Below are 24,443 nucleotides of genomic sequence, written 5' to 3'. Positions count from 1 at the left end.
CCTCAAAAAATTAAAAATAGAACTACCCTACGACTCTGCAATTACACTATTTATCTAAGGTGTGCTGTTTCAAAGGGGCACATGCACCCCCATGTTTATAGCAGCACTATCAACAACAGCCAAAGTATGGAAAGAACCCAAGTGTCCATCAATGGATGAATGGATAAAGAAGATGTGATAAATATATACAATGGATTATTACTCAGCAATCAAAAAGAATAAAATCTTGCCATTTGCAAATACGTGGATGGAACTAGAGAGTATTATGCTAAGTGAAATTAGTCAGAGAAAGACAAATATCATATGACTTCACTCATATGAGGACTTTAAGAGACAAAACAGATGAACATAAGGGAAGGGAAGCAAAAATAATATAAAAACAGGGAGGGGGACAAAACATAACAGACTCTTACATATGGAGAACAAACAGAGGGTTACTGGAGGGGTTGTGGGAGGGAGGATGTGCTAAATGGGCAAAGGGCATTGAGGAATCTACTCCTGAAATCATTGTTGCACTGTATGCTAACTTGGATGTAAATTAAAAAAATAAATAAAAACAATGACCATTCCCCCCACCAAAGAAAAAAAGAAAATTTCATAAGGAAACAAAACTGAAACACACCACAGATCAACTAGACCTAACAAATATATCAAAACACATACCCCCACCCCAAATAACAACACAATCCAAGTTCTGCAAGGGCAAATGAAATTTTCTCCAGGATAGATCACATGTTAAGCCACAAAACAAATCTTACATTTAAGAATACCGATATCATACCAAGTATCTTTTCCGGTTTCTATGGACTGAAACTAGAAATGAATACCAAAGGGAAAATGAAAAACTCATAAATACCTGGGAATTAAATAACACACTCAAACAATAAATAAAACAAAAGGGGTAACAAGGGAAATCAGAAAATATCATAAGAACAGGCGCCTGGGTGGCTCATTCATTTGGTTAAGAAGCATCTGACTCTAGATTTTGGCTCAGGTCATAATCTCACTGTTTTGTGAGTTCAATCCCCATGTCAAGCTCTGCACTGACCCTGCGGAGCCTGCTTGGGATTCTCTCTCTCTCTCTCTCTCTCTCTCTCTCTCTCTCTCTTCCCTTCCCTGGCTCACTGTCTCTCTTAAAATAAATAAATAAATAAAGTTAAAAAAAATTATTAAAGTTTAGGAAAAAAGAGAAAAAAAAAATATTAAGAGAAAAGCAAAACACAGAATACCAGAACTTATGGGATGTGGTGAAAGCAGTGTTAAGAGCGAAGTGTACAGGTATAAACATGCACATTAAGAAAGAAGGAAAATCTCTGGGGTGCCTGGGGGGCTCAGTCAGCTAAGCATCTGACACTTGATTTCAGCTCAGATCATAATCTCACAGTTGTGAGATCGAACCCCACATCAGGCTTTGCACTGTGAGTGCTTGGGATTTTCTTTCTCTCTCTTTCTCTCTCTCTCTCTCTCTCTCCCCCCCCCCCCCCCGTTTGCATTCTCTTTCAAGAAAAAATTAACTAAAAAAATAAATTAGAACACAAATAACCAAAATAAAAAAGAGAAAAATAAAATAAAAATCAACAAAACTAACTTGGATTTTTGGAAAGATTAATAAATTAACAAACCCTTTGCTAGACTAAAAAGGGAAAGAAAGAGACTTAAATAAGAAATCAGAAATGAAAGAAAATGTTACAATGGGCACCAAAAAAATAAAAGTAATCATGAGACAACTATGAACAATTACACACCAACAAATTGGATAACCTAGAAAAAATGAATAAATTCCTAGAAACCTACAACCTACTAAAATTGAATCACTGAGAAATAAAAAATCTGAACAGACCTATTAAATCAGTAATCCAAAGTCTCCGAACAAGGAAAAGCTCAGAACCAGATGTTTTCACTGGTGAATTCTTCCAAACATACGTTGTCATTCCATGCAGGAGTGGGATGGATCCTATGGTAGCTGTATGTTTAACCTTTAGAGAAACTGCCAAACTGTTTTCCAAAGGGACTGCACCATTTTACATTCCCATTAGCAATGCAGGAGAATTCCAATTTCTCTATATTCTTGCCAACACATGTTGTCTCTTTTTCATTAGAGCATCCTACCGGCTGTGAAGCTGGGTCTTATTGTTGCGCATGTGGTAACATTTATGCTATAAACAGTGGACATGGAAAAGTATGCTTAGTAAACTGGCTCAAGTCATGACCTCACATTCATGAGTTTGAGCCCCACATTGGGCTCTCTGCTGTCAGTGAGGAGCCCTCTCCGGATCCTCTGTCTCCCTCACTCTGCCCCTCCTGCTCCCTCTCGCGTGCTCTCTCTCCCTCCCCCCCCCAAAATAAATACATTAATTTTAAAAATAAATAAATAATATAAATAAAAAATAAAAAGCCCTGGAGCGCCTGGATAGTTCAGTTGCTTAAGCATCTGACCTCAGCTCAGGTCATGATCTCATGGTTCGTGGGTTCGAGCTCCATGTCAGGCTCTGTACTGACAGCTCAGAGCCTGGAGCCTGCTTGGGTTTCTGTGTGTGTCTCTCTCTGTGCCCCTCCCCCCACTCATTTATTTTTTTAAATAAACCTTAAAAATAAAATAGATTGAACAGTGCTTGGAAACAGGGTTTCTGAAGGTTTTTAGAAAGATGATAAAACTGGTGTTTAATGAATGAGAAAGAGCTAGAGAGGAAACACTATAGTGAAAGATAACGAGCTATAGGCTATAGGAATGTTGCAGTCGTTTAAACTTGGGGCCATTAACAGCTTGACTTAGGATACTGAAAAGCAGAACAATTGTCATTTAGAAGGAAAAAGCAAGAAAATTTTGTGGCAGAAATGGCTCTTAAGAATAAAACAGAAAAGCACACATGTGGCTGAGTCAGTTAAGTGTCCTACTCTTGGTTTGTGGGATAGAGCCCTGCATTAAACTCTGCACTGACAGGGCAGAGTCTGCTTGGGATTCTCTCCCCTATCTCTGCTCCTCTCTGCTCTCACTTACGCCCTTCTCACAGACCTCTTACTACAAGATGTGGCAAATGCAATGGACATCTCTATTCAAATACCTACTCTAAATATAAGTAAATAAACTTAAAAACTACATGTTTAAAACAAAAGATATGTTAACGGTAATACCAGGGCAAAGGACAAAATACAAACCAAAAGGCTGAAATAAGATAGCTTCGTGGGGAAGAAGTGAGTTCAATCTTGTCCTACTGGCCTGAAGTGACAGTTGAGAACAAAGAGTGTCCAGGAGGAAACAAAACACGAAGAACAATGGTTTTCAATCTTAGATTTTTTTTTTAAATTTTAATGTTTATTTATTTTTGAGATAGAGACAAAGAGACAGAGTGTGAGCAGGGGAGGGGCAGACAGCGAGGGAGACAGAGAATCTGATGCAGGCTCCAGGCTCTGAGCTGTCAAACCAGAGCCTGACGAAGGGCTTGAACTCATGAACCGTGAGATCATGACCTGAGCCAAAGTCGGACGCTCAATGGACCAAGCCACCTAGGTACCCCAATCTTAGATATTTTTCAACCTATGGAAGGTATTAGAACAGAGATGTCCATTTGCATTTCCCACATCTTGTAGTAATAGGTCTATGTGACAGAAGCTTGGTCTAATAAGAAACCCTGACTTCAGAGGACTGTTGGAAAGGCAGCCTTTGGTTTTCCAACCTTTAAAACAGAGACATACACCATAAGCCTGCAGTTTAGGTGTTTAGTGACCTATGTACACTGGCCTTCTCACACATACTTCAAGAGCATGGCTCCTAACACAATACTCTGTCCAGATTTCTGACTCCAATTTCAACAATTGTATATGCAATTTTGTTGAAAAACCTGCAAGTTATAAAAGCATGTGATAGATTCTGAATTTTAAAGAAAAGATTTGCCCGGATTTGTTCAGGATGTATCTGTCATAGCTAGCTAGAGGGCAGGGGGGTGCAAACTGATATCCATTCCTTTTATAATTTACCAAAGTTATAATGATTTTACACTAATATGTGTGATCACTTGATTGATGTTAATGTTAATCGTGGCCTTTAGAATATAGGGACTATGTCTCATTTTGCATACCATACCAATTAATTAGCACATAGTAAGTGCTCAAATTATATTTATGAAAGAATGGAACAGGCTCTATCCCAAATCCAGAATCTGAATAAGTGTTGGACCTATGTATATACATTTAAAAAAAAGAAAAGTTGACCAAAAATAAAATAATGTGCATCTTTCTTATAAAGGTAGTAACTAAAACACTCCAGTGAAACAATCTGGAAACAGTTCAGTTCTAAAGAAGTTATTTCCAAAGCAACAATAACTGTAAAAAGGTAAAGTGAATGGAATAAATGTTAAAGGACAGAGAGTAAAGAGCAACTGTTTGCTAAGAGATTTTACCTACTTAAATCTACAGTATCATGTTATTCATCAGGCAAGACTCTGGGATCTATTAACTAGCCTACAAATGAAATTACCCTAATAGCAGATTTATATTCTGCATATTATTAGTTCTCACAATAACCACCTCCCCCCATTTTTTTGATGAAAACACATGTTCTCATTATGATTATAGTCTCGAAGCAAGTTAAGTAACATAGAATCTGTTTTAAGTGTTTGTCTCATATCTTTACTAAATACTATCACTAAACTATGTCTAGTCTTCTAAAAGTTAATCCAAAATGGCACGTATATGCCACCATATAATGCTCCCTAACAGAAATGACCTACAAGTCATAACTTTCCAGAGTAAAGACGTAAAGATTCCTAAGTCAGTCCTAAAGAATTCTGTTTCTAAGATATCCTCTTGTAACCCTAAAACAAATATGAAATACAGAATTAGAAATACTAGACTTATCACCAACTGAGTCAAATTATTCAGACACTTTTATCCAGTGAAGAGAAACAAACGGTATATTATATACTATATGTATAAAATATTTTATAAAGAAAGAAAAGGAATGCCTGGGTGGCTCAATCGGTTGGGCATCCAAGTCTTGATTTCAGCTCAGGTCATAATTTCACAGTTTGTGAGACACTGAACCTAGCGTTGGTCTCTGCGGTGGCAACATGGAGCCTGCTTGGGATTCTCTCCTCTCTGCCCCTCCCCTACTCACATTCTTCTTCTCTCTCTCTTTCAAAATAAAGAAATAAACATTTTTTAAAAAGTAGTCAATATTCTGAAGTTTTTAGAAAAAAAGAAAATAAGAATCACATGTGGAATTTGATGAATTTACTAAATTCATTACTGAATTATCCCATGAAGTACAAGTTCTCTCAGGGGCACCTTTAAAATTAGAAGACAGTAATAATGGGGAAAAACAAGTAGATTTTCTTTAATTTCTCTCCCAACTATTTCCTAAATAATATCTTAAGAGATTCAGGTCACCTGAGTGGCTCAGTCGGTTTTGCGTCCATCTTCAGCTCAGGTCATGGACTTTGGCTCCAGTCATGATCTCACGGTTCGTGAGTTCGAGCCCCGCGTCGGGCTCTGTGCTGACAGCTCAGAGCCTAGAGCCTGCTTCGGATTCTGTGTTTCCCTCGCTCTCTACCCCTCCCTCACTCATGCTCTGTGCATGTGTGTCTCTCTCTCAAAAATAAACATTAAAATAAAAATAACATAAGAGGTTCAATTAATTCCGGGGTTTCCATTTCTTCCATAAAATATGCTACATTTTAAGATCAGATGATTGTAATATAAAGCTATTAACAATTCCTTCATCCAAATTATTCCTAGAAAATGTGGATTCAACATATTCTAAGAAAAAAAATCCATAAAATTATTTAGTATAGACTTACCCAAGTTTCCTTGCTCGATTGTCAGTACTACTTCATCCATCACCACAGCCCTGAAGTCCAGTTCCTCCTCACAACATTTGGCCTTTAATGCTCGTAAAATCTCTTTTTGGGGATAGTCTTCCCTGATTCGACGATCGGTCAAAAACCACAACTTGGCCGCCACAGAGCTACACATCTTGATCTGCTTGTTCTTCCTTTTCCTGGATTATTTCCTCCTGAATGACGATTCTCTCTAGACAAAGACCAAATACACACACAGGGTAAATAAAGAATTCTACCTAAGGAATTTCATGTCTTCATGCATCTCCCATACATATGAAATTAAATTTTATTTCTTTCTGTTTTAAAAAAAATAAAAGAAAGAAAGAAAGAAAGAAAGAAAGAAAGAAAGAAAGAAAGAAAGAAAGAAAGAAAGAAAGAAAGAAAATAAATATACTTGGGGCACCTGGCTGGCTCAGTCACTAGTGTGTGACTCTTGATCTTGAAGTTATGAGTTTGAGCCCCATATCAGGCATGGAGATTACTTTTAAAAATATAGTAAAAGGAGTGCCTGGATGGCCCAGTCAGGCATCCAACTCCTGATTTTGGCTCAGGTCATGATCCCAGGGTCATGGGATCAAGCCCCATGTCAGACTCCAAGCTGGGCAAGAATTTTCTCTGTCTCTGTCTTTTTCTCTTTCTCTCTCTCTCTCTCTCTCTCTCTCTCTCTCTCTCTCCCCTTCTCTGTCCCCTTCCCACTCATGCACTCTATCTAAAATTAAAAAAAAAAAAAAAATCAAAACTTTTACAACACTAGAAATGTAGAAACTCACCACCTCCCGAAACAAAATTTCTCCCCCTTCCACTGGGGAAGCACTGCAGTTTAATAATTACAGCAGGTCACTTAATAAAAGTGCCATTTTTTAGGGGCGCCTGGGTGGCTCCATTGGTTAAGCGTCCGACTTCAGCTCAGGTCATGATCTAATGGTCCATGAGTTCAAGCCCTGCAACGGGCTCTGCACTGACAGTTCAGAGCCTGTAGCCTACTTTGGATTTTGTGTCTCCCTCTCTGTCCCTCCCTCATTCATGCTCTATCTCTCTCCCTCTCTCATAAACATTAAAAAAAAATAATTAAAAAAAATAAAAGTGCCATTTTCAATATTATATACTCAATGCCATTCCCTGTATTATATATAATCTAGAAATATACTTTTATCTGATCATCTACTTTTGACTGATTTACCCCACCCAAAATGCAAATACCTTGATATAAAATAGACAAGGTTGTAATCATTAGTATATCATATCCCCGTATCTCCCATCACGATAAACTCCATTATATATGTTCATGTAACTGTAGTTTTTTTATTCAATTTTCTTCCCTTGTTTTCTCATATGTATGTATATTTTATCACTAACATATTTATAGGAATGTTTTTTATATGAGATAGTAACACCTATGTTATTAGATGAGTATCAACACTGAAGTCATTCATGTAACAACTTTAATCAGAGTAATTTGAGACTGTGGGAAAAAAACTTTAAATAGCTGAAATAAATGCTGGGGTCCATTTGCTCAAATTTATTTCAGTCAGAGGACAGCATGCTCTTACTCAATGTTTTTATACTTACTTTAAATAGAATTTTTTTTTAAACAAATACAGATTGTTTACTGTAATACAAAAAAGGACTTTCTTCCACAAATACAGTGCTGCTTCTCAGAGTTTGCATCATGGGCAAGAGCTTGCATCATGAGCAAGACAAAAGCTGAAAATTATTTTCCTGAGAAGAAGCAAAAAGTTACAAGCTTTACTAACAAACATTAACAGGTTATTTCAACAAAAAGCCTTTCTTTGTAAGCGTTATTTTAATTTTTTTTTTATTTTAGAGACAGAATGTATGCAAGGGAGAGAGGCAGAGGAGGAGAAAAACAATCTGAAGCAGGCTCCACACCCAGGACAGAGTGTGACATGGGGCTCAGCTCAATCCCATGACCCTGGGATGGTGACCTGAGCTGAAATCAAGAGTTGGACGCTCAACCAACTGAGCCTCCCAGGCACCCCAACAAAAAAAAAAAACTTTTTTCAAAAATAAAATTACTGGGGCATCTGGCTAGCTCAGTCAGTAAAGCATGCAACTCTTGATCTCAGGGTCGTTAGTTCAAGCCTCATGTTGGGCATGGAGCTTACTAAAAATTTAAAAAATCCTAATACCACCCCAGATGACACAGCAAATCTAACAGAAAAAAAGACAAGGATAAGAACTAGAGGAAGCAAAAGCCATACATAGACAGCTTCCAGTGTCACAGTAACTGAAAGTAGCCCCTCATGCACCATTCACACACTCTCCAGGGTCTCCGCCTGAATGCACACAATAAGACTAGAATATCACGAGCCAGAAGCACCACCACACACACACGCCAGCACGCCAAACCTTGGCCTGCCATACCTGCGCCGCACTCACCCATGTGCCCCACAACATGGGGTCTCAAAGGCATCAATCACAGGAAAGCAGGGAAAGAATAAAATAAAATGAGAAGCACAATAGTTGTGACTTGTAGCTGAGGAAAAGAAAGGTTAAGAGCTCTCAGTTATGGTGATGCATCAGGCCAAGACCCAACTAACCAAAAAAGGGGATGCCCGATGCCCACAACCTCCTAGCCCCCTGTGCACCTGTTCCACAGCTGTGGTCAAGAACATACCCTTTCAAGCCTTAGGCTAGATGTAGTAATAATTCAACTTACACAATAGGAAGATGTGGTCACTAGGAAGTCTCAATCAGAGGAAAAACTCCACCAAAAAAAATTTGCACTAGGGTACCTAATGTAGAGATCCCCAGTTTTCCTTGAGATAGGCACTATAAAAATGATCCTAAGACTGGATAGTTTTTGAAACACCCTGTCAATGACCTCCATTATTCCAAAGCCCATCTTGGTTCCATCCCTTACACTTAGTTCTTGAACATCATCTGTTTGCCAATATGACTAAATTTCACCACATGAAATTGTACTGAATGAGTACAGCAGTTGTGGCCCCAACAGAAATCAGGATAAGATGGTATAGCCACTGGCAACTGGGAAGCAGGACTGTTCTGCCAATATTGATATGGCAACTTGTGGAAACTTCCCAGGCCAATAGTAAGACAATATGGTGTTTTCAAGGATTGTATCATCAGATAATAAAAGCACTCCGGGCCTGCAATCTCACATAGTTATGCAGCAACTCCTGACAGATGATGCACGTGAGCATCTCCATGTCTGGCTTCATGGCTGCAGCTCTGATATCCTTGCATAATCTTTGAGTGTTTCTACACTGGTATGCAACCAACACATGAAAGTTCAGATTAGCCTCCCCATCTCCTTTCATTTTTTTCCTTTTTTTTTAATGAACCCTAAATCCTCTTGATCCTGGGTTTCTAACAAAGAAAATGGTGTTCCCTCTCTGCCTTCATGATTTGGAAGCAAGCCTAGAGATCTCATCATTTGCCACAACTGGGACTATACCTTTCACAGAGAATACTTGCACCCCCATATCTGGAACTAGAAGAATGTTCTCACCCTGCAGAAGACTCTGTGAAAGAGGTAGACACTATCTTGAAAAGGTCCAACATCAATGTCAATGGTTGTAGTTCCTCAAAGCCCACCTAGAGGCAGTTAATATGGCAAGATCTGGGGATCATCACCTTGCCCTGCACCAAAGTATCTTTGTTCATATGGAATATATTTTATTTATCAGCTTCAAAAGATTCTCATGTCATGTCTTGCTTTTCATGTAAAGAATCACAGAGGTATGACACACTGTGTTCCAAAATATTCTTTCTGTATACCAAGTACATGACATTCCCAGTTTGAAAAGGGCAAGTAAGCTTAAACTCTAGCTTGTCACTTACTGTTCCACTGGTACTGGTATTTTCAAGTGACACCTGTCCAATTTTTTATCCAGTATAATTTCATAGTAATCTCCAAAGTCTAGTTCACTGACAGAGAAAGAAAGAACACAACCTCTCCTCCACCAAATGGTCCACTTTTATTTCGACAGGTTAAGGGGCCACTGGTGGTCCCCAGGTACCCAGGGTCGCTTGCCTTTTTCAGGCTGCTCCACTGAGATTCACATCTAACAATAACCAGGAAACAATCAGGAAAAGATTCTCCAACCACCAAGGCAAAAGCTTTGCATTCATTCTCTCCCCTTCCCAACCCTCACACTGGCCCTCCTGCTCTGGGAGACCTCCAAAACATTCCTGTGGGCCAGGCGGAGACCAGTAGGCCAGGGTCTCTTCCAACATATCTATTTCTCCCATCCATAAACATGAGGGGAAAAAGAAAAACAAAACTGCTGATAAATCAAAAGCGTTATGATAAATCTATAGAGGTCAGAAGACCAAAAGTACACAAATAAAATGATAGTCCTGAGTCCTTAAAAAACAATTTTTTTTCTGATTACATTCACTATTTTAAATGTCAGAAAAGAGTCGCTTGTAAAATAAAATGGTTCCTTTACTCCCCCTGACATTTAAAGGAGTAAGTTTGGTTACTTACTATTAGAAAAGAGTTTAAGGGCACTTGGGTGGCTCAGTCAGTTAAGTGTCCCAACTCTTGGTTTCAGCTCAGGTCATGATCTCACAGTTCATGAGTTAGAGTCCAGCACTGGGCTCTGCACTGACAGTGTGAAGCCTGCTTGGGACTCTGTCTCCCTCCCTCCCCTCCCCAGCTCACTCTCTATTTCTCTTTAAAAAAATACTTTAAAAAAGAGTTTATTCTCCAACAGTGTTAAGATAAACACAGCATTTGTAAATGTCCACATATACAAAAGAATATAGTATTTCTGCTCTTAGAATGTAAATTCAGATCAACTAATTCCTGTCCTCGATTTATTTCTCCCACAGTATCAAGGAAAATGATATACAAATATCAGATATAGAATAAATGCTACTGAGTAACTACAAAAACAGTTGTTGTTTTTTTTTCAATAAAGAGATATTCAACAGTGAAATTTTAGTTTTATATTAGAGATAGTTTTCCCATGCAAACTTCTGGATATACAAACCAATAAAAAAATTTACTGTCATCTGTCAATTGTACAGGCAAGGCTAATTACATGGGAATCATAAATAAAGTGCATCATTCATTTTTCTCATGAAGCCACTTCCCAATGTTAATTATTTTGCTAGGAAAAAAGCAAAAATATCAATCTACCATTTGAAGACCTTAAGGCACCTCTTTCTACAAGGAAAATCATTTATTCCAGATAAGACACAGCATATGAACTTAGAATCTAAAGACTGAAAAAGAATTAAAGATTAGAGGAAGGGAAGCAAAAATAATATAAAAACAAGGAGGGGGACAAAACATAAAGAGACTCTTAAACATAGAGAACAAGCAGAGGGTTGCTGGAGGGGTTGTGGGAGGGGGGATGCTTTTCTCTGTACATAATCCCCAGGGCTTCCTTCTTAAACCCTTCACTCCTTTCCCTAGAAATTTCATCCTCAGCCAGGCTTCAACTATTATCATTAAAATCTGAATATATCATTGACCCACTAAATATCTTTCCAACCTGGAGTTCTCAACTGTATTTGAGATCCTATTTCAATCTGCTTAGTAGGCATCCCTAACTAAATGCCACAAACATTGCCTCAGTTGAGCAAGTAAAATTCTGAAGTTTTTTTATTCACATACCTAAACACCTTGAATTCCCATTTTAATAGTTCAATATTATGCGTCAGCCTGGCTAGACAATGGTGCCCCGTTTGGTCTAACTCTAGTCTACATGTAGCTATGTAGGTACTTTGCAAATATGATTAAAGTTTATAATCAGTCGACTCTGAGTAAAGGAGATTACCCTCTATGACATGGGTGGACCCCATCCAATCAGTGGAAGGTGTGAACAACAAAAAAGGGTTTCCAAGAGAAGGAACTCTGCATCAACACATTAACACAGAGGTTCCTCCCTGAGTTTCTAACCCATTGGTCTGCCCTACAAATTTCAGACGTGCCACAATCACACTAACCAATCCCTTAAAATTAATTTCTATTTCCTTCTTTCTCTCTTTCCCCCCTTCCTCCTTCCCTCCCTCCGTACATCCCTCTCCCTCCACATATATACAATTTCTTACCGGTTCTGTTTCTCAGAAGAATACTGCCGGATATACTCATCCTAATTTAAGCATTTAATTCAGAAACTCTGGCATCATTTTCTTCTATTTTTCTTCACTACGTAAACATACAATTACAACAGTAATTCTATTTTCTAAATACCACTTGAATTTCCTATTCATCCCCAGTACATGCAACATTTTGCACCTAAAAACACCTCCAAACTAATCTTCTACCCTCTCTTCTCTCTCATTTACCAATTTCCTGAACACATTGTATTCTCTCATGCTTCCTTTTGCTTAGAATATACATCCTAAGCCTACCTTAGTAAATACTGGCTCACTAGTTAATACATCTGTTAAATTTTTCTGACTCATAAAAATCATCCTAACTCCATGAATCTACATTATCTTATTATACACATATTCTGGCAATTATCACAGTATGTTGTAATTAATTTTTTTTTTATACTGTCAGGGCTATAAGATGAATTTTTAAAAGGGTATGCATGGGTGGCTCAGTCGGTTGAGCATCTGGACTTCAGCTCAGGTCATGATCTCCCAGTTTGAGTTCGAGTCCTGCATCGGGCTCAGAACCTGGAGCCTGCTTTGGATTCTGTTGTCTCCCTCTCTCTCTGTCCTCCCCCACCTCACTCTCTCTCTCTCTCTCTCTCTCTCTCTCTCTCTCTCAAAAATAAATAAACATTAAAAAGAAACCTTGCTAATAAAAAAAAATTATAAATAAAACCTTTGAAAAAAAAGGAAGGGTGAAAAGGAAGAACCATACCATTTGGGGATAGGAGGTGATTTTTGTAGCTCTTATTAAGGTACAGAAAACGACTGAATGGTAACTTGAAAACCTCAGAAGAGTCTCAGAAATAACCAAGTAATAGTCCAATTACCCCATTACTCACTAACAATGTTCATCAATAAATAATCTCTAAAAAAATGTCCCTCTGAAATCTGGATAGTTCCTATAAAATCCCATCCTTTACCTAAGATGCCACATAAAATAAGATCACTGTTTAGGTGTTCTGAGTTTATAGAAAATGCCATGTTCTTTGCCACATTAACTTTAAGGCAGACCGGAATGCTTTGAAAAGTAGGAGCAAAAGGCTAGATATTAATCAAAGTTGTCTTTAGCTATAACAGAAAAGAAATGTATGATAGCCCTCACAACCCCCTCCTTATATTGAAAAGGATATACCTCAAAAATAGAGCAAACCAATAAGTTCCTAAAGGTTACATGACACACTCATTCACACTCTCTCCTTTTTATAGCGCTTGTAATTACCTATGATACTGTTTTTTTTTTTTTAAGCTACATATGTGATTATGGGGGGAAAGAGAGGGCAATGATTTTCCTACCCAATCTCAAGAAGATCCCTTTATCAAAAGACTGAAAAAAAATGAGTGATGAAACAGAAAAACCAATGAAGGTAAGAAAAGGCAACACTTTGAAATATATAGACAAGTGCCTATCAATTCCCTTTCCTCATACGAAGAAACATATGCAGGACAAAGGCAAAATAATGCACACAGATAAGGTTAAAACTATTCTCCATTTACAGCTCATGAAACACATTCCACATATATTTTCTAATCTAATCTGCATGTAATTACGTGAGGAATACACACATATATCTTCCCATTTTAAAGAAACAGCCTGACCGTTTAAGTTATCATGAGCTTATCACAATAACGGAGCCAGGACTAAGATTCAGGTTTTCTGATTTCTTTCTACTTTTTTCTACCATACCTAAAGACAATGAAAGGAATTTGGATAAATATTTTTAAAAACCCACATTATACCATGGTAGGCGATTTATTTGTATCTTCTCATTCAATCCTCACAACCATCCCTTTGGTGCATTACTGTCTTCATTTGTTAGCTGAATACATTCTAGCCAAGAAGTTAAGTGGTAAAGCCAAGTAAATTCAAATTCCACACACTCCATTGCACAGACTGCCACTTCCTTCCCAATATCCATTTTCTAATGACTCCTTAGTAATAAGATATCCAATATCTAGCTAAGCACAATGCCATGCAACAAACAGACTGTATTCTCTAGGCTTTCTTGCAACTAGATGTGATCATATAAGTAAATTTTACTCAATAAGAGCTGAGTGAAAGTACTGCACTGAAATTTTTAGAACACATACTTAAGAGGTATACTATACTATTCCTTGGCCCTTCCTCCACCCTACCTGGAATGTAAGTGTTATGGCTATAGCTCTAACAACCACCTGGACTATGAAGACAGGAGTGAAAAGTGAACCCTAGGAAAAACACAGCGACATGTTAAAACTTGAATGCCTGACAACTGTGTAGTGCTGTGACCCTGGACTACCTACTACCTTTTTTGCTTATGTAAATGATATCTGGGAATTCTTTATTATAGGCCATAAAACCTTACCTTAACAAGTATAGTCTATCATACCTTGGTCAAATCTTATAGGAAAATTTTCCCTTGACATTAAAATTTTTGTATGAAAATATTCCCTTGACATTGAAATATTCCCTTGACATTAAAATACCAGTAAGTATTGGTATCGATGATAAGAGGGAGTTTCTTTTTACACTAACAAGATCATCATCTTACATTTCATCATTTCACTTTTACATTTATTTTTATAACATCCCTGGAGAAGTATTTCTATATCCCTCTCTCAAAAAAAAGAAAACTGTTCAAAGTCAAACACTGGTCATAATCTCAGATCAATTAAGAATCTAAATGCTAAAAACACTAAGTATTCGATTAAATACATTTAATTTAAAAATTAGTATTTCAGTGCCTACTATGCACTCTAAAATATCATGGTAAACAAAATAGACATACTCCCAGCCCTCACAGAGCTTTTTAAAAAGGATGTGATAATAAAACATCACAAAAAAAGATGCTCAACATCACTAATCATTAGGAAAACACAAATCAAAACCATATAATTAACTCGCACACACTGGAGGTCTACTGTCAAAAAACAAAAAATCACAAATGTTGGGGAGAATGTGGAGAAACCTGAAGCCTTGTAAATTGTTGGTTGGAATGTGAAATGGTGCAGCTGCTATTAAAAATAGTATGGCAGGCGCACCTGAGTGGCTCAGTCGGTTAAGCATCCAACTTCGGCTCAGGTCATGATCTCACCTTTCATCAGTTCAAGCCCGCATCGGGCTCTGGGCTGACAGCTCAGAGCCTGGAGCCCGCTTCAGATTCTGTGTCTCCCTCTCTCTCTGCCCCTCCCCTGCTCATGCTCTGTCCCTCACATTTTCTCAAAAATAAATAAACATTAAAAAAAATATTTTTAATAGTATGGCAGTTCCTCAAAAAAATAAAAATAGAAATATTGTATGATCCAGTAATTCTAGTTGTAGGTATATAACCAAAATAACTGAAAACAGAGTCTTCAAAGAAGAATCTTCATACACATGTTCATAGCAGCGTTACAACAGCTAAAAGGTGGAAGCAACCCAAGCCTTCGGTTGACAGATGAATAAATAAGATACAGTATGTACATACAATGCCTTAAAAAGGAGTTAAATTCCAATACATGCTGCTACATGGATAAACCTGGAGGACATTATGCACCAGTATATAAAATATATAATGTGTCAATCCACAGAAAGTAAAATGGTGGTTGCCATAGGCTGGGGTGTTGGGAGAATGAGGAGTTAGTTATATGGGTATACAGTTTCAGTTCTGCAAAATATAGAGTTATGGAAATGAATATGGTAGATAGTTGCATAAGAATATGAATATAATTAATATCACTAACCTGTGAACCTAAAAAATGATTAAGGAGGTAAATTTTATGCTGTATATTTTACCACAATAAAAAGAAAACTGGAGAAGAAAAACAAACATCATGAGCAAATTAACAAGCAAATTTACATATATTCAACTAAAAGATCAGAAAATTATGTTACCTTTACTTAAATTACCTGTAGCTTTGTTATTCAAAGCTATAGGTAATTTAACAGTCTGTTATATAAAAATAGTCTGGTGTACAAAACTAAACTTTTAAAAAAAAGTTTTCTCTGAATGGTACCCCTGGCTGGCTCAGTTGGTAGAGCATATGACTCTTGATCTCTGGGTTCCTAGGTTCGAGCTCCACATTTGGGTATAGGGAATACTTAAAAAATCTTTTTTTAAAAAGCGTGTCAAGGGGTGCTTGGATGGCTCCGTCAGTTACGCGTCTGTATCTTGATTTCATCTTAGGTCATGATCTCAGGGTTTGCGAGATGGATCATCGGGCTCTGTGCTGACAGCGCAGATGTCTACATGGGATTCTCTCTCCCTCTCTTTCTGCCCTTCCCACACTCCCACTCTCTCTCTTTCAAAATGAGTAAACTTTAAATAAAGTTTTCTCACAAATAAAGTTCTCAGTAACCCAAATAAAACTTCTAATGATTTCACTTAATACAGGAATGTTAAATCAATGTATCTCTTTCTGGAACATGGCACAAAATTTGCAAAGTCTTCCTGAGACTCAAAGGGTAGTATGGCTTACTCAGAGCTCATGTTTAGAGGCACCTGGCTGGTTCAGTCAGTAGAGCATTTGACTCTTGATCTTGGGGTTGTGAGTTCAAGACCCACACTGGGTACAAAAATTACTTTGAAAATATAAATAAAATCTAGGGGCACCTGGATGGTTCAGTGAGTTAAGCATCTGACTTTGGCTCAGGTCATGATTTCACATGGTTTGTGAATTTGAGCCCAGCATTGAGCACTGTGCTAACAGCTCAGAGCCTGGAGCCTGCTTCAGATTCTCTGTCTCTGTCTCTCTCTCAAAAATAAACATTGGGACACCTGGGTGGGTCAGTGGGTTGAGTGTCCGACTTCAGCTCAGGTCACGATCTCACGGTTCATGAGTTTGAGCCCTGCATCAAGGCTCAACGGTGTCAGCGTGAAGCCTGCTTTGGATCCTCTGTCTCCTCCTCTCTCTTTGCTCATGTGCTATCTCTCTATCTCTCTCTCTCTCTCTCTTTCTCAAAATAAATAAATAAATAAGATCTTTATTTTTAAAAAAAGTTCATCATGTTTAACATGTTAAATGTTGGGCCTTCCTTCTAAATTTTCTTTCTGGACATTACCTTGAAAAATGAGTTGGGAAGATATTACTATATTCAAGTTGAAGGTTTTACAAACATGGCTAACTAATTCACATGTCAAAGGAATAAGCTAACAATTAAAAACCACAATGAATCAGGAAAAATTTCAAAGTTCCTGTTTGGACAAACCTGCAAGATATTTCCAAAATGTAGTTTTCTGATAAACTATCAAAGTCTAAAATGCTGTCAAATATGGGAAAGTGGAGCAGTAAGAGAGAACTAGTGTGACCTAATATCGCAAATCCATGTTCTATTTGGAGACCTTATTTCTATATTGCTAAGAACATGAAGTCAAGAGCTAGTAACAGGAAAGGTTAGGGGGATGGAGGAGGTGGGAGGGGAGGGAGGGAGGGAGAGGGGAGAGAGAAAGAAATGAAAAGGAGCTGAACAGAGCAAAAACATTTAAGTAAGGGGTAGGTTTCAAATTTTGTTTTTATTTTAATTCCAGTTAACATATGGTGTTGTATTAGTTTCAGGTGTACAGTATAGTGATACAACAATTGTAAATTTTTTTTTTCTTGGTCACAACTTGGTGATATGCTGCCACTTTTGAAAGAAAGGAAGTAAAAATTAATTTGGCATATCGATGTTTACACAAATTTGTTACTTTATCAATTCATAAATCGATACACATTTTACAGTAATCTAGCAGACTCCTCCGGACACTGATGGGAGAACAGACTGCCACATGAAAAAATCAAGGATCAATGAAATTAGACTGTGAACTCCATGAAGACAGAATCCTTATTTTATTCTCTATTATCTCCAGCAAGCAACATAAAACCTCATATATGACAGGTAAATGTTAAGCGTTAGGGGTTAGGAGTTATTTTAAAGGGGTCTGTTACATTGAATCGTAAGGCAGGATCAAAAAACACAGCTATTTTCAATATTTAATAGCAGGCAAATGCATACCCCATAAGATCTAAACATAACTGTCAAAAATTCATAATTTATCTTTTCAATTTCTCATATAAATAAACAACCCAATGGGGCGCTTGGGTTACTCAGTTGGGTGAACGTCTGACTTTGGCTCAGGACATGATCTCACAGTTCATGAGTTCAAGCCCCATATCCGGCTGTTAGCGCAGAGCCTGCTTCAGATCCTCTGTCCCCTTCTTATTCTGCCCCCACCCCGTGCACCATCTCCCTCTCAAAAATAAACAAACATTTGGGGGGGAAAAAAAACACAAAAAACCCAAGCCTAATGCTACTTTCCATCACCATTATACATCTCATCCTGAAATAATTACCTTTGCTAACAATAAAAGTCAGAAGGAAAAAAAACCTGTAATTTCAGTAAAAGCAGTTAAAAAATATAAATAAATAAGCAGATGGGTTCCATGCAGACCAGGCTCTAAGGGAGTAGAGCTGGCGAGCTCTGTAGCTTTTGTCCTCCAAGCCAATTTTGAAAGGAAAAACACACTGGAAAAGAAAACATTGAAAAAACAGCATGGCATGATTTATCATGAAGTCAGAAAGTCAGTCCTTTTCTGCAAATCTAATATGTACATAGGCACATATTGCACACAAATCTAAAACACATTATGTACAGATATTTTGGGGGGTAGTATGTTATTATTTCTTAACAGCCCCTAGTACGACGAAAAGGAAGATTCCCAAATAATGAAAGACAGTTTCCCCAATATCTGTACCTAATCTCTCCTACTCGACCTCTCTTGAAACAACTGTGTATGCCAGTACAGTTAACATTAACATATTTTTATTCTTCCTATCACAACCTATGCCCAGACATTAAAATAACATTAGATTATAATTTCAAAGCTCTTTCCCCCTATGCCTATGACTTAATCCCACTTGCAGAGATTACTCTGTAACCTAACCTGCCATAAACTCTCTACAAATCCACAGCACTAAGTAACCCCCAAAACGGTGTAAGCAACATACAAACTCCCCCTTCCTTATGTTTGGTTTTCTGTCACTCTTGTCGTGTTGTTCCTACGTTCCTCCACCCACTTTCATGCAGTTTAAGTCTCTATGCCCGCTCCCCAGAGGAAGATGATAAAAGCTACTTCTCAAACTGTGGATCAACTGGTCCTGTTCTTTCCCCTTCCCCCAAATCCTTCCAGTGTTATGTTCTTTCAGGTCATAGACAGGGGAGAAGTTTTGAGAAATCAATCTAGTGATTTACCCCAGTAATCCCAGGTGGATACAAACTGAGGAAAACAAGAATTGGGAGGTATTTTTTTTTAGCCATGGTTCATCCTGTACCCCAACACACTAATGCCTGAAGTCTGGCTGGCATTCATTGGTCCTATGTAAAAACATGTTCTCTTTAGTGTATGCCTTCATAATACAGCTAAGAAGGGGTAGAGGATTTATAAAACATTGCTTGTGATTTCCTTGTGGAGAGGGAAAAGGAACTGAATGAGAAGGAAAAGAAAAAAAAGGGAAATTTCTGGTTGCCACTCAATGAATCTAAGAAAATGAAAAAAAATTAAAAGCTATCCACCAGCAACTAAGTGGAATTTTAGCTGGTAGCCCAAAGTCTAAAGGTTAGTCATACAACTCCTCCCCCCCTGCAGGGGGAAAGGAGGGAACAGAAAAATGGACCTTCAATGAGTGGAGGATTCTAGTGACTGTATTTGATGTTCTTGGCTCCCCGTTGTCAGAATCAGAGTGCCCCCCCTCCCCAACAAGCAGACTCTGGCACCTGGTGGGCGTAAGAGAAAACAAGAGGAAAAAAAAGGAGACAGAGAAAGATGAAAACATCAACAGCCATCTTGCCAAACTAACAACCAAATCTTTGACATGAGAGAAGGAAAGTCATTGCACTAACCAAGATAGAAAGGAATAAACAAAAGATCACCTCCAAAGAAAAATAGGCCTCCTCCCCTTTGACATACTGACCAAATAACACACAGCAACCATTAGAAGAGAAATTTTAACTATGACTGTCATTTTTGAAAATTAGAGGTTGTCATTCTAAAAGTTAGAAAATAAATGTTCAATCTCCATGACTGGAATTTCAGAGTGTTTCATTCCAAATGAATATCTTATAGTATTCTGACAGTGAATTCTTTGTAAGAAACAGGAAAAAAAATGACCTTTCAACTGCCCAATGGTGTTAAAGACCTAACGAAATTTACATAGCATTTAAATTTTAAAAGGTTACATTTAATAATTAAGAACTTCGGTACATACAATAAACACCAAGCCCACAGAAAAAGAGTGTCTTCCATATTAGGCTGCCTCATGTACTTTCCGTTCAGATTTAGAATTTAATCCAACTCCCCAAAGATGTGAGAACAATTTATGTAATTAATGGGAAAATAACAGCACGCTAAAAGAATGCACATCGGAAGTTACAGTCAACACGGGTAGCGTAACAACCTCACTCATAGAATGCAATTACCGCCCCCTCTCTATTCACACCTACAAGTGGGGTAAAATACTGGGATTACAAATCTGCCATCTGAGATAAGGACACATTAGTAAGGCAAATGTGAAGTTATTCTCTAACTAGTTTGGGGTTTTTTTTAAAGGGAGGGGGGCAAGATTTGCATCATGGTCAAATGCCTTAAAAAAAAGAAAAATCGAACGAGCCAAGCAGTTATTTGTCACCCCATTCTTACTCAGAGCACTGCCAAAGGCAAAGGTGGTAGGACTGTCACACTCTCTAAAATTTCACACGTTAAGGAGGAAACCATGGGATTTAAACCATACTAAGTGCAGGACGAACACCACATCCTCCGCCCTCGGCCACACCACAGGAATGTGTCTGATGGAAGCAAGGGCAGGAGCGATCACCACACGCTGGAGGACAGGTTGGCACAACGCGTGTTCTACTCCAACGAGCACTCCCAGGGTTACCACACCCCCCTCACAAACAGGGGGAAGCACACTTCACGCCCGAGGACGCCGCCTGTCCCCGGCAGTTCTCACCCGTCACACGCACCCGGCGACCTCGGCCCCCTCCCAGCACGCCGACCGGGCCGGGGCTCCCCCCCGCCCCCCCGCAGCGGAGCGACCCCCCCCCCCGGGCTTCACAAGCCCCCCGGCCCCCGGCGCGCCCCGCCCGGCCGAGCCCCTGCTCGTCGCCGAGTCCCTAAGGCCGCAGTCGCCCATTTGGGGGAGGGGCTCGGGGGGGGGGGGCGGCGGCGGGCGCGCCTCCGCCTCACGCCACTACACCGGGGGAGGGAAGCGATCGCACCGCTCACCTGGCTCCGGCGGCTCCTCCCTCGCTCTCGGCCAGCGGAGCCGGGCTGGGGCCTCCGAGGGAACCGCGGGCTGCCGGGCAGGCTGGCTGGAAGTCCGAGAAGGAGAGGAGGGGGAGGGGGTCGGGATGCCGGGAGCCGCCTCCTTTCTCCTCCGCCACCGCGGCTCCCGCAGCCAGGCCGGGCACCCTCGCACACTCGCCCACTTTCTCACAGCCTCGCGGTCGGTCTGGCTGTCCCTCACCCCCACTCCCACTCCCACGCACTCCCACACGCACTCCCACACGCACTCCCACACACACACACACACACACTCGCCCCCACCCCCAAACACACTCTCACACCCGGCCGCTCCTCGCTCCCTCACTCGCCTGTAGTGCGCGCGCGCGCGCGCAACCCCGCTCACACACAGCGCGCGCGACGCCGGCGGAGACCGCCCCGCGCTCCCCCAGACCGAGGCGCCGCGCGCCGCCCGCCCGCGTGCAGAGGACCCTCGCGCGCCCCGGCCCCGCCCCCCAGGCGCGGCGGCGCGGCGGCGCGGCGGCGCGGCGGGCGGGGGGCGAGGGGCCGGGCCAGCCAGCCAGCCAGCCGAGCCCGGCCTAGCGGATCCATCCAACACCTGCGTCGAGACCCGCCCTCCAGGCTCCGCGTCCCCACTCGCAGCCATCGTCAGCCTCTCGGGTGGTAGAGGGGCGATGGAGCGCGAGTGCCGAGAGGGAAATGGGAGCGCGAGAGCGCTTCGAGGACGCGCTTTCCCCACCCGCCCCCAAACCGTCCTTACTAAGGAAGGGAAACGCGGGGGGGGGGGGGGGGCGAGTTGAGACGAGGTTTGTTCCCACCTCGAAACCGCGAGATTGATTCCTTCCGTTGTACACCCTCCCTGCCCTCACATTCCCTCCTCTGGCCCCATTCATGCACACTTTGAACCCTGACGCCAGCCCACCAACCACCAAGCCTCTTGGGGGACTGTGTGGTTGTGCGTGTCCACGCCTCTGTCTCCTGCCCTGCCCAGCCCAGCCCACCTCCCGCGCAGCCTTTCCGGCGCCCTCCGCCTGGTGTCCCCGCAAGCCGTGGTCTCTCCCCTCCCACAGGCAAAGATTGGGAACAAAGATCAATACCTATAAGGTCCTTATGCGTGTACGGAATGAAGACGTTGCCTCTGTACGTTGTAAGGCAAATTTGTAAACTACAGTACATCATACATGCTCAGGGCTTTATGCAGGTTTAAACATATAGGCGGGGCAGTGTGGTACAGCCCGCTCTGCTACTTGGAAACCAGTATAAACCTTGGGGCAAATTAGTTTCATAACTTCCCCCCAAGCCTTTGTTATGAAAAGCTAAGAATATATTCCAAGGTTGCTGTGAGAATGAATCTGAATATGTTCAGCTACGTTACTCCTGTGTTTTTTCTAGATCATAAAGAATGAAACGAAAGGTAACAGATCACCGTGCGACTGTACCTGGCAGATTCATTTCCAAAATGACCATAGTCATTTATTACCCCGAGATCCCACATGAGGGATACAATGATGTCCTAACTAACCAGTTTGCCTTCTTACGAATCACATTCCATTCTGAGTCGCCTAAGTCAACAAATTCTTTTCAGCAATCCTTTCCCAACCATTTTGGTCTGCCTTTTTTGCTGATTTCATTCACTTAGTCCTTTAAGAGATCTAGCAAAACATAGGGTGGTAACTTCTGGACTCGCTCAGAGTTCTAGTTCCCCTTACTTAAATCTTCTGAAGTACCCTAACTTCTCTATCTTAATCTGCCCGACTACAAAAGTTAACTATGAAAGTATTTTGTAGAATATACAAAAATAGTTACTTCATTGAGTTGGTATAAGGAGTGAATTAGCTGATAAGACTTAACGCCTGGCACAAAGCAAGTGCTATTGTGTTTGCTGCTGTTTTGCCACTGAGAGTAACCTAGGAGGGAACAGTTCTCACAGAGGACACGTTTACAGGAATAAATGTGCTATTACTATCTTCAAAAAAAGGGGAGGGGGGAGTCTACAGAACTAAGATGTTGCTCTTTATTTCCACCCTGATATTCAGTCTCCTGAAGCAAAGTATATTCAACCTAAAGACAAAGAAGAGAAGCATTAAGAGAACCTTGATCACAGAGATGCTAACACAATGAGAATCTGGCAAAAGATACACAGGGTGATTGACAGAGGGAAAAGGTTGCATGACTGGCCCCACCGATTATCAGTACTACCTATCCTATTCTTCCGTCCTACTGTTAAGAAACCTATTTCAAGGTAACCATGCAGCACGCAGGGAAAGGATGTATTGCTGAAACTGTCGGTAGGGAATATTAGACTAGTAATTCACTGGCCACTTAAAAAAACAAAACAAAACAATGCTATGTATTTCATGCACTGTCATTATACGCCAGACACATCCAAAGAAATTCATAATGTATACAACGTTTTGGTTTCCACTTAAGGTAGTCAGAAACAAACAAAAGACAGAAGTATATTCTTAAATGCAAAGCCAAGGATATGGCTTAAATTGTCAGTATATAATACTTACATAAATGATGATCAAATTCACTTTATTTAAATTATTTTTAGCATTTCCATAATGGAAAGCAAGGTCCAGAAAGGTTCAGATTCTTGGACTCAGTCATAATCTTTGTGCTTTTATGGTTGTTATTTAGACAGGTATGGACTCACATCTCCTTTGGGTAACAATATATTCTTGAAAGTATTTGGGGGCACCTGGCTGGCTCAGTCAATAGAACATGTGATCTTGGGGACCTAAGCTTGACCCTCACGTTGTGGGTAGAGTTTACCTTACAAAACAAAGTATTTTGGAGCACCTGGGTGGCTGGGTCAGTTAAATATCTGAGTCTTGGTTTCGGCTCAGGTCATGATCTCACAGTTTGTGAGTTCGAGCCCCACGTCAGGTTCAGTGCTGTCTGTGTAGAGTCTGCTTGGGATTGTCTCTCTCTCTCCATCTCTCTCTGCCCCTCCCACTCTCACTCTCAAAATAAACTTTAAAAAAAAGTACTTTAAGTATTACTTAAAGCTTATCTTGGTTTAATCATGCACCACTCATTTTTAACCATTAAATTAATAGTCTTCAGTATGCTCTGGGGTCAGTTGAATCCCTTGAGAAGACATAATAAGCAACCTAGCATCTCTGGAGTCAGGTAAATCTGATTTAAAATCTTAGCTTTATTTCCTAGTGGCATGTGATTGGTGCTTAGCCTCTGTAAGCCTCAGTTATCTCATCCACAAAATAGAGATTGAGGTCACTCAAATATGATCTACTACATAGTAAG

The 24,443-nt window shown here is 40.2% G+C and overlaps 1 protein-coding gene across 6 annotated transcripts in view; it reads right to left on the bottom strand.

Moving 5' to 3' along the window:
* Positions 1-21,667, bottom strand: part of RIMKLB (ribosomal modification protein rimK like family member B) — a 71,262-nt gene extending 49,595 nt beyond the window's left edge. For 3 of the 6 annotated variants that reach the window (XR_008300093.1, XR_008300094.1, XM_027074211.2), the window contains exons 1-2: positions 21,156-21,513; positions 5,796-6,027 (exon numbers count right to left, since the gene is read on the bottom strand). Coding sequence is in view for 4 of the 6 variants with exons in the window: in XM_027074211.2 (XP_026930012.1) it covers positions 5,796-5,970 (175 nt within the window). In the remaining 2 variants the exon portion in view is untranslated. The other 3 variants (XM_053225792.1, XM_053225791.1, XM_027074208.2) reach the window with 3 other exon arrangements.
* Between the last annotated feature and the right edge of the window lie 2,776 nt (positions 21,668-24,443).

This window comes from Acinonyx jubatus, chromosome B4 (assembly GCF_027475565.1).
Source record: "Acinonyx jubatus isolate Ajub_Pintada_27869175 chromosome B4, VMU_Ajub_asm_v1.0, whole genome shotgun sequence".
Taxonomy (NCBI): Eukaryota; Metazoa; Chordata; class Mammalia; order Carnivora; family Felidae; genus Acinonyx; species Acinonyx jubatus.
The sequence above is the reverse complement of the archived record's forward strand: the minus strand, read 5'-3'. Positions and strand labels throughout refer to the sequence as shown.